The following is a 15502-nucleotide window of genomic DNA, read 5'->3' on the forward strand; positions in this document are numbered from 1 at the left end:
CGACCCTTGGTAGAACAACTTGATACTGATTTAATATGTGATATGTTTAGCCAGAGATTACTTTGAATTCTTTTCTCTCCTTTAATACCCGTAACATTAAAAAAGAGTTTGTAAATTTTCATGTAGAACTTAATAAATTGAATCGAAAATAATTTAACTTGTTCATGCAATGCCGTAGCCTGATTCTCAGACGACCCAGGTCGCTTGCGCCCACACACTCTCAGGGAGTGGCCGCGAGCGACCTGCGTTTGTCGAAGGTCCCAAAGAGTTTTCGCACCTGTAAAGTCATAGCGAAATATCAAAGCTTGTAATTACAGAGCTGTTTTATTCTATGATATTTTAAATATGAACAGAGGTTCTCTTCATACAAAGTTTTAGGCCTATACCCTTTTGTTTTAAAGGTACAGGTAAAAATGGCTTTCCATGCCCAAAAAGATTGCGGGGCTTTCGAGAAACGGACCCCTGGACGGTCTGAGAATCAGGCTAGCAATAATACCTTTGACGCTTGTAATTTTACTAAAGTGTATGGCAAACAATAAAATGCTATTTGTCTGATTGCCTGAATTCAAACAACATAATTAAACACAAAAGAGCTCTAGCGGTAAGATCCCCCACCCCTATAAAATGCTGTACGATACCGGAGAAAGCTTTTCCACCAAACACGTTGTCAAGGTGGGACAGCGAGAGATATGACATTTTAAATACTGTATTTTCTCGAAGAAAAAAGGCCTGTTCTAAAAAGAAAAACAGACCCCCTCTCAAAAATAGACAGGTGGAGTTTGTTTAAAACATCCCAGTAGAATGTACAATCATTTGGTACAGTTCTAGCCAAACAAAATTCAAGGGCGTTTGCAAAATTGATTTTCAAGCATTTGATCTCGTTGCAAAGAAAGACAAACATTTTTTAGTATGTACTATTTGTGGCTTAACAATTGTTTAACGGCCTAGCAGTCTTTAAGTTCAAATTTTTAATCCTTGACCGGGTCAGTCAGAACCAATTACAGACCTAATTCGACTAAGCAACAAATGTGAGTTGTCAAGATTCTATTTAAAACATTGAAAATACGTACTGAATTTTCATTCTTGTCCTAACGACTTAAAAAAATAAAGTTTGCACGCTTTTGATCTGCTTTATACAGTTTATACAGTTTTTTAATGGAAAAATGTGATGGGAACTGCGTGTCCTTCTGGAAAACTGGCAAAATGATTCATCTTTCTCAGTTTCTTTTGCAAAAAAATTGCCAAGGATAATCTTAGCCAATAGCATTTGTGATACGAGTAATAAGACAAGGGTGTGTTCCCGGACCACCTCTCGTAAGCAGCCAATTCTTATATGACCCCTTATATACGACTACTTCGCCAAAACACCAAAAATTTTCCCAGTTTAAACACTAGAGTCGGAACTTCTCCTAAACCCACTCTCGTAGGCGGCCACTCAGTTATAGGACTGATGGCCTGAGTTGTTTTTCCTCTTTTTACGAGCATTAACTGCATAACAAGACGCATTTTCGCAGACCGACAAACTGTTGTAAATTGAATCACCGTTTTGCATTTCTTTCCCCAGTACCCCTCATGTCCAGAGGTGGTCCCAAATTATCTTATAATTACCTTTCGTAGCCTGAGTATCGGGTTTTTCTAATTATAAAGGGGAAGGTAGGAAGGCAGGAAGGCCTTGGCTATACCAATCGACACCTGTCACCCAGGATAAAATATTCCAGTCAGACGAAACCGAAGGGACCTTTAATTTGACTTCCGACAGAAATTTCCGAAAATTTAATTGGATTTATGGAAAGCGCCCTGAGGGACTTCCTTTCCAGGTTTCCCTCAATCCTCCTACTTCCCCTTCTCTTTTTACGCCTGCTACACAGGCAATTTCTAGAAGTTCGTTCCTCTCTTGATTGAACCAAAAAAGTCGTGTTTTATTACATCCCAACCGGAATTTCGGAACTTAATTTTTGATAAATGGTAAAAAAAAAACCTACTTCATGAGTTTTTTCACCGTTTTCTCGATTTTCTACTGGTGAATATGTACATGACTGTTTTTTTTTAGTAAGTCAAGAGATGGCATTCTTTTTTCAGTTCCACAAAAAAGGATTTTAATTCATGTGTGCACTTGCCGATATGCTTTTGTCCAATTTTTTCTACATGTAACCTTAAATACTGGTTGGGCTTTGTTGAGAGAACGACAGTCTTGCAAACTCGTGTTGATCTTATTCAATGAAAAACATAAATGTAGAAACATAATGTAGAATATTTCTAAATTCCGCGCGGATTTTTTACGTGCTATCGCGAAAAAGATGTTATTCAGGTCCTCGTCCCTTTTGCCAAGTTTTTTGTAATTATCCTAGCGAAATTATACGGGAAAAATCATTCGTTTAGACTAAATATATAAAGTACTCCAGAAATTAAAGCAGACAAATTTCCTTGCTTTCACCATCAGCAGCGGCGAATTTTCATCGTAGAGAATTTGTCAGTGCTGTGTACAAGAGGGAAAGCTGAATTGTCAATATTGACTATTTTTTTCAAGAATTTTTGCATCCGTGTATTTTGAATGCTTCCTAAATATAATTTAATTATTCTAAATACATAATTTCAGAAAATGTGAATTTAGATGCAAAAAAAATTGTATGAAATGCATTGACAAATTAAAATTGATTGATTTAACATTGCCGCAGTCAGACGCTAGTATTAAATATTAGAAGGAGTAATATTTTTGTAGCTAGAACGCTCTTTTTTATGTGGGAATTCCCTCTGGCACTTCGAAGCAAACAAAACACATGAAAAACCCGCAAATATTCGTCGCTTTTGGCAGTAATAATCGCCTATCGGATAATCGCGCGAATATATTAATAATTTATTAACCTTGTATTTTGAGCATAAACACAAAGATGGCGGCCGGTGTTTTGGCGACGTCCGTGAATTATTCTTCTTCGCAGTCGTCGGCTGTTCCTTTAAACCGGTCGCAAATGGGAGGTTATGATGCAGATTTTGTAAGTCCTATATCTGCGGATTATTTGTGCCCGATTTGCCAGCTTGCTTTTCGAGATCCAGTTCAGACGAGAGATTGCGGACATCGTTTTTGCGAGTCTTGCCTAGAGCCAATTTTGAGGTGAGTAATAAGCGAAATAGCGTTCTGTTATGAAATATAAGCCTGGCATTCTTAATAATTTATTTATATTTCCTTCTAGAAAACCTCCAGCGTTTTGCCCGATTGATCGAAGAACTTTAACGAGAGAAAAGGTAAGATTTTTAGCTCATATGGTAGATAATTTGAGCACTGTAAAAGCGGTCATTTGTTTCCTGCCTACAGGTCGACCATATGTTTGTCGCGTAAAAGTTCTATTCGATGCAATCTTCTAGAATACCTTCTTTCCTCACATTTCGTGTAAACGTAAGCTTTAATAACCCAAAACGTAGGTGCCAACGAAACGAATAAATCTAAAAATCACTGCTTTGATCCAATGTCTCTTTGACCTTAGCAGAGGATGTTCAGACCATACAAATGACAACGCATTTACGACACTCACTTATGTGTGGCAACCACATTTCTCTAAAATTGATCTTTATTTCACGCTACGGAACCGCAATAAATGCTGATTTTGTCGTTTGTACAACTTTTTGGAGAGTTGTACGATGTATTGAACGTGTTTTCGAGGTTAGATTCATATATTTAAGCTTACATTTAAAAGATATAAACAGGCGAATATGAATATATTAGTATTTTTATGAATGAATGAAGGTGAATTAATGTATCCCGTGATTTCTTCACGGTTCGTGAATATGCGGTGTATAAAACAGGAAATATCACGCTGAAAGATGCGTGAATACTCACAAATAAATACAGGATAAGCTATTAAAGCTACTGAATCGAACACGAAATTCATACTATTCTGCAGATTTTGTTTAACCATAAAAAACAGCTACATTGTCTTTCGCGTGACTATTGTCCAAGTTTTACTTGATAAAAATCAAGAAAATGCGGACTATTCGCTTTGATCTTATAGCTTAATTGCTTTAACAATAACAGTTCCTTTGTGATTGTTGTTCTACCGGTGATTATAATTCTGCCATTGAGAGCCAAACCAAACAATGTAATCTTTTTATTTAACCATCAACGTGTGATGAAAGGTCACCAGCTCAGCTTGCATGTATACAAGTCAATTTCTTTCCACGATTGTGATACTTTTTTACGGGCCGGTTTAAACATTTAGTTCGGATCACCAGCGTTATTCTGTACCATAATTTATACATTCATTTTGCTCTTGGATATATTTTAATTTAATCACGATATTCATGTAAATAGCTAATTTTCTAAGTGCCAAGGTTGCACAATTTTTTCTACTTATTTAGTTTTAAGAGTTAATCAGATTATACAGTCAGTTTCAGACAACATAATTTTTTTTGAAGTGTTGGTTAAACTGTAGACTTGCCACAAATCAACCTTTCACGTTTCAACAGAACCAACATATTGTAAAACAATGACATAAGGACTTTTAAAAAGTCTAGAAAAACTGTGAGTGGAAGGTCTAGAACTTGTGTCTGAAGAAGCTTTTAATTAAGAGCATTCTTCATCCTTGGCGTCAGTTTGTCTAAAGCAAACAGCTATAGCAGGAGTATTATTTTTCCAGCTGTGTCTTTACATTCTTGACCTCTTATGGTAGTTAAATTTAAGAAAATGCCCAAACATTGACCCATAAAAGAATTTTCAGTGCAAACTCAGTTATTTTTAAGTGCAGACTCAGTTCAGGGCACTCAGTTACAGGTGATTTTAATGTATGAAGCTGTTTACGAGAGGTGACGCTACACTTAATAAGAGCAAAGCTTTTGTTGCCAAAGTTGCCATGTTGGTATAACTCAGAGAGCTTGCACTATTATCTTATAGGCCGTTCCTGGGTTACCTTTTGCCTCTTTTTCGAAACGGGTCTACCTGCGAAACCATTTACAGCAAGGCGCCCAAAAGTGTGACCACTTTTAATTTATTCACATTCTTCCGTGCAGATTTAATCCAATCAGAAGTCAACTGGGAGCTGTCCTTGGCTTCTGATTGGATGGTGGTTGCACGAAAGAATGTGAATTAATTAAAGGTGGTCACACTTTTGGGCGCCATGCTGTAAATGAAAATGAAGTCCTTTGATTTGCATGAAAATGGACCTGTAGGCGAGACTCAGGGTGCGTTTCTTTGGGAAAAATCCAAATCCGGATTCTTGATCCAAAAACGGATTTTGCGTTTCTTTACCTATATCCGAAAATGGATTAATCTTGGATCAATGATCTAAAGAATCCACACTTCGAGTGGATACATCAGATCATATCTGAATCCGGATTTTTAGGATTCATGATCCGTGCGTTTCTTTGGGAAAGGATTCGAAAAAAGTACCTTGGCCCAGCGGTCTTTGCTGTGAAAATACAGGTTCGCTCTTTGTAAACACTGCCATACGGAAAGTTTTAGGCGGTTATTTCGATCAAAATACAAAATATTTCACGATAAAAGGAAACGGTAGCTTCAGATAGGTATGTAGTATCATTTTAAACGGGATACAGGTTTTCTAGAACAGCCACTGTGTGCCTACGGAAGTTGTATCCTTTTGAAATTGTCACGAGTGAAATTTGCACTGATCATTTCGCAATCAATCTTCGCTCTCAGATGCTTTCTCGCCACATTGTGCTTAACGATAAAGAAGATCTACTTCGACGTGTGGTTTTTGTAAAAGATTTTGTATGCTTAAATTATTTTAGCTAGGATACATCCGACGAAAAATAAATTTGTGCTGATATTTTATGTTCTGTGCGAAATGTGTTTACGGGGTTGTCATGGCAAAAAATCCGTTTTCGGATTCTTCGTTTCTTTGGGAGCAAAGTATCCGTGTGATCTGAGATCAATGATCCAATTTTGGATTTTCCCAAAGAAACGCACCCTCATTTTCATTTGAATAATTTCGTATGTTGACTCGTTTTGAAACAGAGGCAAAAGGGTAACTCAGAAATGGCCTATTGGCTTGGGTAGAGTTCTACTAATGTTCTCATGCTAAAGCTGCAATCTGATTGGTTGAGCTATTGTACACTTTCAGGCATTAGTTTGCAGTTGCCCCTCCCCCTCCCTTGGGACTCTGAATAGCACATAGCGCAGGCTGAAGAAAACATCCTTTATTGCCTAGCAGCTGTAGAATTAGTTCATTTTTTATTATGCAGACATTGACAAGAATGAAGACAGCCATCAGAAATGTTCTTCGCCAGTCTTGTAGGGTGGGGTCCAAGTCCGAGGGGTTCGAACAAACCCCCTAGAATTTTTGAAGTCAGCATTTTTGGGGGGTTGAAAAGATAAAAAAAATTTACACAAAACGATTAAAAGCCTGACTGGTTGATTACACAGATGACTACCTTCCTTACCAGGATTATCAGAGGAAACCGCAACATTTTGGCACTATAATGAGAAGTTCTAATCTTTTGGATTGGTTAATTGATGTTTGTCTTGCTTTCCATCCTTGTCGTGGCGCCCGTGGCAATCAAAACTAGCATTAGTTGGCTGCATAAGCAAGCATGCGCATTTGTCAGAAACTGAACTTTCAAGATGTCTAGATGCACACACTCATTTCTGAACATTTCAGAATTTTTTGAGAATGAAAATTACTTTCCGAAGAGCTAATATGCATCACACCCCAAAAATGATGTCAAAATGCAGGAAATGGCACTTGAGAGAACCTAAATTTTCGAAATGCCTTGGAGGGCATGCCCCCTGACCCCCCTAGAGACTCGCGTCTTCGGCGCTCGAGTTTGTGCATCTACCGGTAGCACTAAAAAATACCTCCCCAAAAAAAGAACCCCCCTCAACAGAATCCACCCTACAGGCCTGTTCGCATAATTTTATAACAAATATTTTAGAACAATTGAACTGTCAGGTGAAAAAAGGTACAAATTGAGTCTTTAAAAGCTGTTTAGTCCTGTGTGAAATTTTCTATTTAAATATTTTTTTTTACCAGTGGCTGTAAAACTCCCAAGCAGTGTGGTCTATCATTATATCCATGAGATGCCAAATAATTTTCTAATTTTTTTTCTTCAAGGTGGCCAGCACCCCGTAGATGTTGTTTTTAAAATGTACAGCTCGAAAAACAAATTATTATTTGGTGCATACTATTAGTTTTGGGACAAATAAACCTATCTCGTCAAAATTATCTGACACCAGCTGGCATCTCTCATGTCTGCAACTGCAACACCTTTTGAATAAGCAGCTTTATGCACTCCACCAAGTTTATTTCAAGGATTTTAAGGTAGCTTTAACAGATCCTTTGGCCATGACTGTTGTTTATAAATGCATGTGATTTCTGAGCGTAGCTAAGGGTTTATAATGCATGACACAGGATAAGGGCAAAAATAAGTCTGTGATGCATGAAAATAGCAAGAAGAGAAACAAGATTTGTGAATTTATGACTAAATCTGTTGTTCACATGTGAAGTATAATGTGATGTGAATTTTGTTAATGTTTTTGGCATGAAACAGCATCAAGACCCCCCTTTTATGGGAACTTGACTCAGATTTCATTTTGTTGTTTTCTTTGATAGCAGCTTTCAACTCTACAAACTGGTGAGATTAGATTGTTTCATATCAGAGACATGCCTCTTGTGTAATCAGTACTTTTCACTTGATCTTCATAACATCTGCTGTTGGTTATGGAGATGGATAAGTCTGTGATTCCTTTATCCATCATGAGCAACTAACCTAACTCAAAGTTTTTCTCTTATTTGCGTCAAAACAGCTGCTTTTTTGGCTTTCAGGAAGTAAATCAATTCCAGAAGAATAATTAACAATATTTAACTTAATATCTTTTGGTCAGTTTCCAAGGTCAAAGTACAGTTTTTTATCTTAAAATCTGATAAAAGAAAAAACTGGTAAACCAATATCCGAGTTTGTATTTCAATCTCCGGAAAATTGTAATAACAGGATGCTAGCTGTTTTTTAACAACAGTTCTCATTTCAAACTCTGGAAAGTAATTCTAATCACAGCATGGTTGTCTTAGAAACTGTAGAGGCTTAAGCTACAGTTTATTTGTTCCTAAAGATAACAGCAGGTTTGCTTTTGATTTTTTCTTTTTCTTTTGACTTTCATAGACATAATTATAAAGAGAAATGTTAATGTCTGGTCTATGTCAATGACGTATTAGGCAACCAAACTACAGAAATCCATTTGTTTATTTTGTCTGTGAAAAGCCTCAAAATCTGTTATTTAACAACCATTTGTGGAGAGAGAGGGATTAATTTACAAGTACCTAGAAGAAAGTAGTGTACATTGAGGGAAGCCAGTGCACGCAGGCTAACATTAACGCTTTTCATTTGTAAGTATGGTCTGCGGTCTACTTTTAACATTGATTTAAGCTACAAATAAGCTAGAGATGGATTCAAACTGTTCAACAAAATCTGCCAATTCAATTTATTATTAAATATTTAATCCTGTACTAGCTATAGACCAGTGACTTTGCTTCAAGCAGGCAGATACACATAAAGTAGAATGTAGTGATTGTTATTTTCAGTTAAGCACGCATGATTTGACACAATTTTTTTTAAGAGCTTCAGATGCTGAATATTGCTTTTTCCAGCATCACAATCCCGCTAAAATCCTTCTACAGTATTTCAGCACAGAATTGCATTTTGGCTTTTAGATTTGTGTTTATTCAATCATGTAGTTATTATACACTTGGTGTAATCTCTCTTACAGATTAAAAACAAGCTTAACTTTCGATCTTCCTTATGGTCTTGATAATAGAAAGGCAACTTTTACAGTACAGTGGTACTATATTATCTAAGATTTTCATTGTTAGGAATTCTAAAATCCAGCATCCTGTGTGACACAGTAATGTAATACTTCCCTTGCTGATGAGGTTCAGACAGGTTAAACCCTGCTTCACTTTAGTCTAAGGCTTGGGCAGAAAATTTTGTATTTTTTAATTTTAGCTCAGATTATTTGGTGCAGCCAGTCAATCTTACTATACTTAGTAACCATTGACAATTGAAGAAATCTTCATCTTGTTTGATAATAAAGGCTAAAAAGCAGTTACATTGCAGAATTTTAATATGTACTTAATATATTTTTTCCCTACTGTGCATCCGTTTAAATCGGTCCCTCTTGAGATTTTAATTAACCTTTCACCATTGAGGATCTGAAGACAATCAGCAGTCTGTCTTATTATATAATATTACACACAGTGTAATATTACACACAGTGTAATGTGGATTCATGCCATGCCTTATAATCTTGTAATATGGGTGTGTTACTAAACATTCAGTCAGACCCCCCTTGTCCTTGAGGTTATTTAAATGAAAGTACATGCTGTTTGTGATAATATGTATTTAAAAAAAGTTTACATTTTGAAGTGGTTGATGGTGGCACAAAGACATCAAAACAATTGTTAATTTTATTGCAATCTTGATATTTTAAAAATTTTCTGCAACACCATCTCTTATTTAAATGAAATATAGACAGAAAGTTAGAATTTGTGTGCCCAACATTTATATGGAATCTAAAGCCATATGACAGGCCTGAAAGTAATGTTTAATAATCGCTCAACAGTTTCAATTAGAACTTTGCAACCGATGAAGGGGTTATTCCCGAAACGTTTTGCAAAACGAGATAACATTTTAGCACTTTTTATTGCGGTTTTCAGTGAAAATTATTGCGAACTCTGAAATTCAAAATCCAACTAACGATTGCCTCCAACGAACCATGACAAACAGAAACAAACAGAATGGATTGAAATCTTATAATAATAATAATAATAATAATACCAATCACAATCAAGAGACGTGACCTTTTGACCTGGTTGAAGTGAACTTCTGTTTCCCGAGAGGTCCGATCAGATGATTGACAGCAGCAAAAAGCATAAACCATTGGTTGAGGATTGAATATTTCAGAGTTCGCATTTCACTGAAAACTGCAATAAGAAAAAAACATTTTATAGTACATGAACAAAGTGCTACACAGCAACTTATTATTTTTATCTCATTGTATTGTGTTCTTGGGAAAGTCACTTTTTTCTCACATTTCCTTACTTCACTCAAGTATACAAATGGATACAGCAAACTGAGTAATTCTTTCAGATGTGAATCACAAGTTTTTATGCACTAAACTAGTTTTTCTATTTCAGGTATACCCTGATAGAGCATGTAAAAGGACAGTGCTGTCACTGACAGTGAAATGTTACAACAGTGGTAATGAGTGTGACTGGATAGGAGAGCTCATAAACCTTCCTGTAAGTCTACAGAAGTTGTACACCAGTCCTGTAAATTGAAAGGTTTACAGCTTGTTGGGCAACATAATTATCTGATGTTGCAAGCCTAGATTTCAATATAAATAAATCCAATTTCTGGCCAAGGCCAAGGCCACGTCAATTTCCTGAATCATAACTACTTGGCAGGGTGTTCATTAGGCATCGGAGATCGGAGAATTCTCCCACTACAACATAGAATTCTCCGGCGAAATTTCAAAGGCCTGTACCTATTTTTTTATTAAGATGTGGAACCTTCTCCGGATACTTTACACTATTCTCCTGCTATTACAATTCTTAATGAAAACCCTGCTTGGCCATGGGTATCCCAACTCCACCTGATTTCGAACATGGCAAAAGACAAACAACGTAATACAGGAATTGCTCTGGACTAAATAGCACTCCTGTTAGCCTAAATAGAGCTCTTTGGATACACTAAATATAACCCTTTGGTTAATAGATTGAATATCGTACAGTTTAGCCTTAATTGCACACTGGTTATCTTGAATAGTAAGTACTCTGGTTGGCCTACATAGCATCCATGGACTCAATAATGGTCAGCTTATAATTTAAACTCAATTTTATTAGCCCCCACCAAAAAAAATATGTTTAACAAAATTATTGATAACTCCAGATTATCAAAATGATAAATGATGATTATGTTTTTTAATTTTTTTATATTTTTAGCGTATCATAGAAGTTCTTTACTGTCCTTGAAAACTCCCGAGTGTGATCGAGTTTACCTCAAGTGTTTAAAATGTAACATTTCTATAACACCTCCAGGTTATATATATTGTTTTAATTTCTTATTGAATTGAAAAATATTATGTTACTTTCAGACTCATCTGGAAAATTGCAAACGAGTTCCAATTAAGTGCATTAACAACTGTGGAAGAACAGACATACCAAGAGACCAGGTAATGAAATGTTAAAAGCAGTCTCATATTTCTGAAGACTAAAATTTCAAATCATGTACCCTTTGTTAGCAGGGAAGCCATGCTTGTAGAAAAAGGGGAAAATATTAAAATGTTGGATGGAAGAAATTTCTTACCTAATCAAATAATTTTAAACATCCAATCCCTCAGTCCCTCCCCCCTCCCCCCCCCCCCCACACACACACACCCTGCTTCCCTTCAAGAGTTTTAAGAGCATCTTTTTAGTTACTTTAGTTCCTTTTTAAATTATTGCACTTGTTAGTTGTTGATAAGGTAATTAAATAGATGAATAGTTAGGCCAGTCAGGCAAGCACTTATCTCCAGTTTCAGAAACATGAAGCTTCTTGGAGTATTTCTACTCCCCCTGAATGGGATGCTAGTCCATCACAGGGTCTTCCACCCCCACCCTGGTGGTACTTTGCTAATCATACACTTGGGTGGGGAGAAGCACTGTGAGAGTTAACTGTCTTGTTCAAGAATGCAGTGCCATTGGCCAGGGCTGAAACCCAGATTCATATCACTTAATCCAGAGTCCAGCATGCTATCCATCATGCCCCTGTGCCTTAATTTTCCTCCCTTGGTTGGTTGTATGGCAATTATATGCTAGTTTGGAGGTGTGTGATCTTTGTTTTGTGTATACATGTATCTACTATCAACAGCCCATTTAGTTTTTTAAGGAAATGATTTGTTAGTTATTAATTTTTCCTTGTTTTGTTTATTGTGACAGATGTCAACACATGTGGATATAGACGGAGATTGTCCTTTGGCTGTTGTACCTTGCCAATACACTGACATTGGTTGTAAGTTTAAGGTGAGAGCTATGCTGTAGAGTGTTACATTTGGTTTAACAATGTAACTGTTGTATGTTATAGCACAACTTAAGTAAAGCGCGCATTCTGATTGGTTAATTTAGCGTCTACTATTTGCCCATGGGTGCACACTGACGTATGCTTCAACCTGAGCGCGTGCGCTGATCTGTTGCGACATGGCACAAGAAAGTGCCACTACTTCACGAGTTTTTACATGTTTTCTCGATTTTTCTGTGAATTTGAAAAGTTTAACATAAGAAAAACCGTTTCTCCATAATGCTGAAAGACTTTGAGGTATAATGCAAGTTTGAAATAATTCAAAACTTTGTTTTGTTTGTTTTTTTCTTTTAGGTTTTCGTCAGCGTTTACGAGAGCACTACACGTAATCGTTTAAATAAGCGCGCACACTTTTACCTTGAAGAAACTTTAATAAATCTCCTAAAAGTTGTGCTATAAAACAAATGGTAAACGTCACAGAGTGCACTATTGAGTTACAGATGCACTTGGGAGGTTTGGTAATCACTCAAGAAGCTAGCAACCTCCCGCATGCATCTGTAACTCAATAGTGCACACTGTGACGTTTACCATTTGTTAATTAGCACTAACTACTTTAAAACAGTAAGGTTAAATTAAAAGCCCATAAACGTTATTTGTTTTAAAAAGAAGGTTTAATTAAATTACTTTTAGCCAGTTAAGTCTATTTCCTGGCCAAATGGATCACGCTGTGTTTCTCATTTAATCAAATGCCTGAATTAAATGATAAATATAGAACATATTTGTCTCATGCCTTTTTTTAGGCACTGAATTAATTTCCTGCAATCCCACCCCCCGATCTGCAGGCCAATTCATTAACTATTAGGCCTCAAGGATATGCAGCATGAAAAGTTTTTTTTTCTTTACTTTAAAAAAAATTAAAAAAAAGTTTTTCTTTGATGGGGACAAGAATTTTTTCAAGCAAAGAAGCTTAAAACTGATTGATTTTTTAAAATTATATTGGTCTACTATTTTGCACACTGATGTTATTTTGGTGTTTTTGCGTAGGGAAAGCGTAATGAGATGGAAAAACACGTTGAAGACAATATGCAAGTTCACTTAGATCTGGCCCACATAAGAATAAGAGAACTTGAACAGAGACAAGAGTATGTGTGCACAAATGGAAAATTTCTGTGGAAAATCTCCAACTACTCACAGTTATTTCAGCAATCGGCCACCAAGAAAGAAAAAGAAAAACTTTGCAGTCCGCCATTTTACACAGGACAATATGGCTACAAGCTACGAGCGGAGGCTTTTCTTAATGGCCTTGGACAGGGAAAAGGGACACATCTTTCTCTTTATGTTGTGATCATGAAAGGAGAATATGACGCTATTCTTCCATGGCCATTTCAACAGAGAGTGGACTTTGTTCTTATTGACCAAGATGATGATATGGCGGTGCGACAGAATAAAGTTTGGAGGCTTACTTGCGATAGAGACAGTGATTATTTTAAAAGGCCAAACAAGGTTAAGAGTCTTGGATTTGGTTGCCCTAAGTTTGTTTCTCTGGACACACTCAGGACTAGAAGCTACATAAGAGACAATACAATCTTTATAAGAATTGACGTTGAGCCACTGGATGCGTCTTGAAATATTCTGTTCTTCAATATACAGCTTACTACATGTATTTACTGCTTGCATGCATGATGAATTTGCATTCTTATTCCCAGAGCCGCTTGCATGTCCCTCTTAGGGGGCATGAGGAACAAGTGGCTCTGGGGACACATGATTTCATTGGCTAGATCTTTAACAAAGGAAATTTAAATTTGTTGTAAGGGATTTTACTACGGTTGATTTGATAGGCTTGATTTAAATTCTCTTTGTTAACAATCTAGCCAATCGAATCATGTGTCCCCAGAGCCACTTGTTCCTTATGCCCTATGCTTTGCCAGCTAAGGGGGGGGGGGGCAAATGGCTCTGGGGTCAGGAATGGATGAATTTGCTATTTGCAACTAGAAAACTGTTTCTGGAAATTAAAGAAAATGGTTCAATAGTTGACTTTGTAAATGAAGAAGTTGTTTTGAGCTGTTATCTGATTTTTCAGAAGAAGTTGTCTAGTTACTGAGCATCCCCCCTCCATGAGACCATTACTAAGAGTTACTGATGTATCTTTTAAATGATATCTTTTAACGCAGGGTTAAATTGCTGAATCATCATCATCAACAAGTCTTAATGGACTAGATAACTTAAACTGTATCTCCTTGAGTTATAGCCAGGAGCAATTGCTATTTTTATCATTTGTTCTTAAATAGTGGGGGATTATTAACATGGGTAAGTTGATGAATGCAAACAAATGGACTTCAATTCCAGGGTTAAGTACCTTGCAAACAAAGAGTAAAGAATATTATCTTGGGAGCTTGAAATAAATGGTTATAATTGGATAAAACCCATACTTTTTGCAGTTGTTAATGATACAGATAATTTGTTAAGCAGGGGAAATATAGGAAGGAGCAATATTTTCTTTCAGGAATAAGACTGTTTTGATTATTTTGCGCTCTAGGCTATTATTCGAGGATCTATGGTTTCCCAGATTTTATAGGAGGGTCCGTCATCCTCCTTGTGAAAATTAAGGACCAAAGTGCCTTAAAAATTTTCAGGCCCCCATGTTATAAGCAGGTCTTGATCCACCAGTGATAGCTTACTGTAAACAATCAATCATTGTATTGCAAACCTTAGCACAGTCAACACTAACAGTTATGAAAATCCAATTTCTCCTTACATCTTTTCAAAGATGTGCATGCTGATCAGGAGAATCTAAGAGGTGATCACCATTGGGTATTATCCTGATACAAAATCAAATTCTCTCAACTAGTATTATAAGAAATGCATGAAGATCGGAAAGGAGAATTTGCTCAACTTTGTACTCTTACTGAAACTGAGTTAAAGAAAAGTATTACACGAAGCGCTTTATGTTGTCACGCAACACTAGGGAAAAGAATTGTGTGACCTCAACAAGAATGGTTGAAACTATGAGGGGCAACTGTCACGTTACTATCTTCTGTCAAATGAGCTAAGGAGATAAATATGCAGTGGCATTCCACCTGCAGAATTTATTAGTCAGAATTTATTTTTGCAATTTTAAAGATATATTCATCGCAGCAAATATAATGTACAAAGCTAAGCATTTACATTGTTCGAAGTGTAAGGTAGTAATCTGCATGGTTGAGGCAAATAAAAAATGAACATTATTACCAGTTGCTAATATTACTGTTTTAGTGAGTTTACATAAAGCAGGTGTATTTCGATTTTTGTTTGGAGCATTTATTTCTTTGAAATTATCCCGATTTAATACATCAAACAACCATTAGTAGTAAACCAGGATAAAATGCTGCCGATACAATGATACAATACAACCGATACAATGTTATATATGGAACAGGGTCTCCCTTAGCGCACGCACACTCCGGACAAAATTTCGTTTAAAAATACATTCCCATGCCAGGCCGCCCCCCTTCAAAATGAACGTAAAATG

At 36.5% G+C, this 15502-nt stretch overlaps 1 protein-coding gene across 2 annotated transcripts; it reads left to right on the top strand.

Annotated features, from left to right (window-relative positions):
- Window positions 1-2154: 2154 nt before the first annotated feature.
- On the top strand, window positions 2155-15225 carry LOC144663940 (TNF receptor-associated factor 4-like). Of its 2 annotated transcripts, XM_078525038.1 has the most exons (6): window positions 2155-3109; window positions 3189-3240; window positions 10134-10238; window positions 11093-11170; window positions 11916-11999; window positions 13039-15225. In XM_078525038.1, the coding sequence occupies exons 1-6, from the start codon at window positions 2889-2891 to the stop codon at window positions 13618-13620; spliced, it is 1122 nt and encodes a 373-aa protein (XP_078381164.1). In that variant the 5' UTR covers window positions 2155-2888; the 3' UTR covers window positions 13621-15225. The 2 variants fall into 2 exon arrangements, with proteins under 2 accessions (XP_078381164.1, XP_078381165.1); XM_078525039.1 differs by lacking the exons at window positions 2155-3109; window positions 3189-3240 and adding an exon at window positions 5941-7265.
- Window positions 15226-15502: the final 277 nt, after the last annotated feature.

The sequence above is a fragment of the Oculina patagonica genome, chromosome 8, assembly GCF_052425735.1.
Source record: "Oculina patagonica isolate OP01 chromosome 8, crgOcupat, whole genome shotgun sequence".
NCBI lineage: Eukaryota > Metazoa > Cnidaria > Anthozoa > Scleractinia > Oculinidae > Oculina > Oculina patagonica.

Coding starts and splice junctions, on each gene's coding strand:
- LOC144663940 (XM_078525038.1), top strand. CDS start 2,889: ATGGCGGCCGGTGTTTTGGCGACGTCCGTGAATTATTCTTCTTCGCAG. Junction 3,241..10,133: donor GAACTTTAACGAGAGAAAAG/GTAAGATTTTTA, acceptor TTTCTATTTCAG/GTATACCCTGATAGAGCATG. Junction 11,171..11,915: donor CAGACATACCAAGAGACCAG/GTAATGAAATGT, acceptor TTATTGTGACAG/ATGTCAACACATGTGGATAT.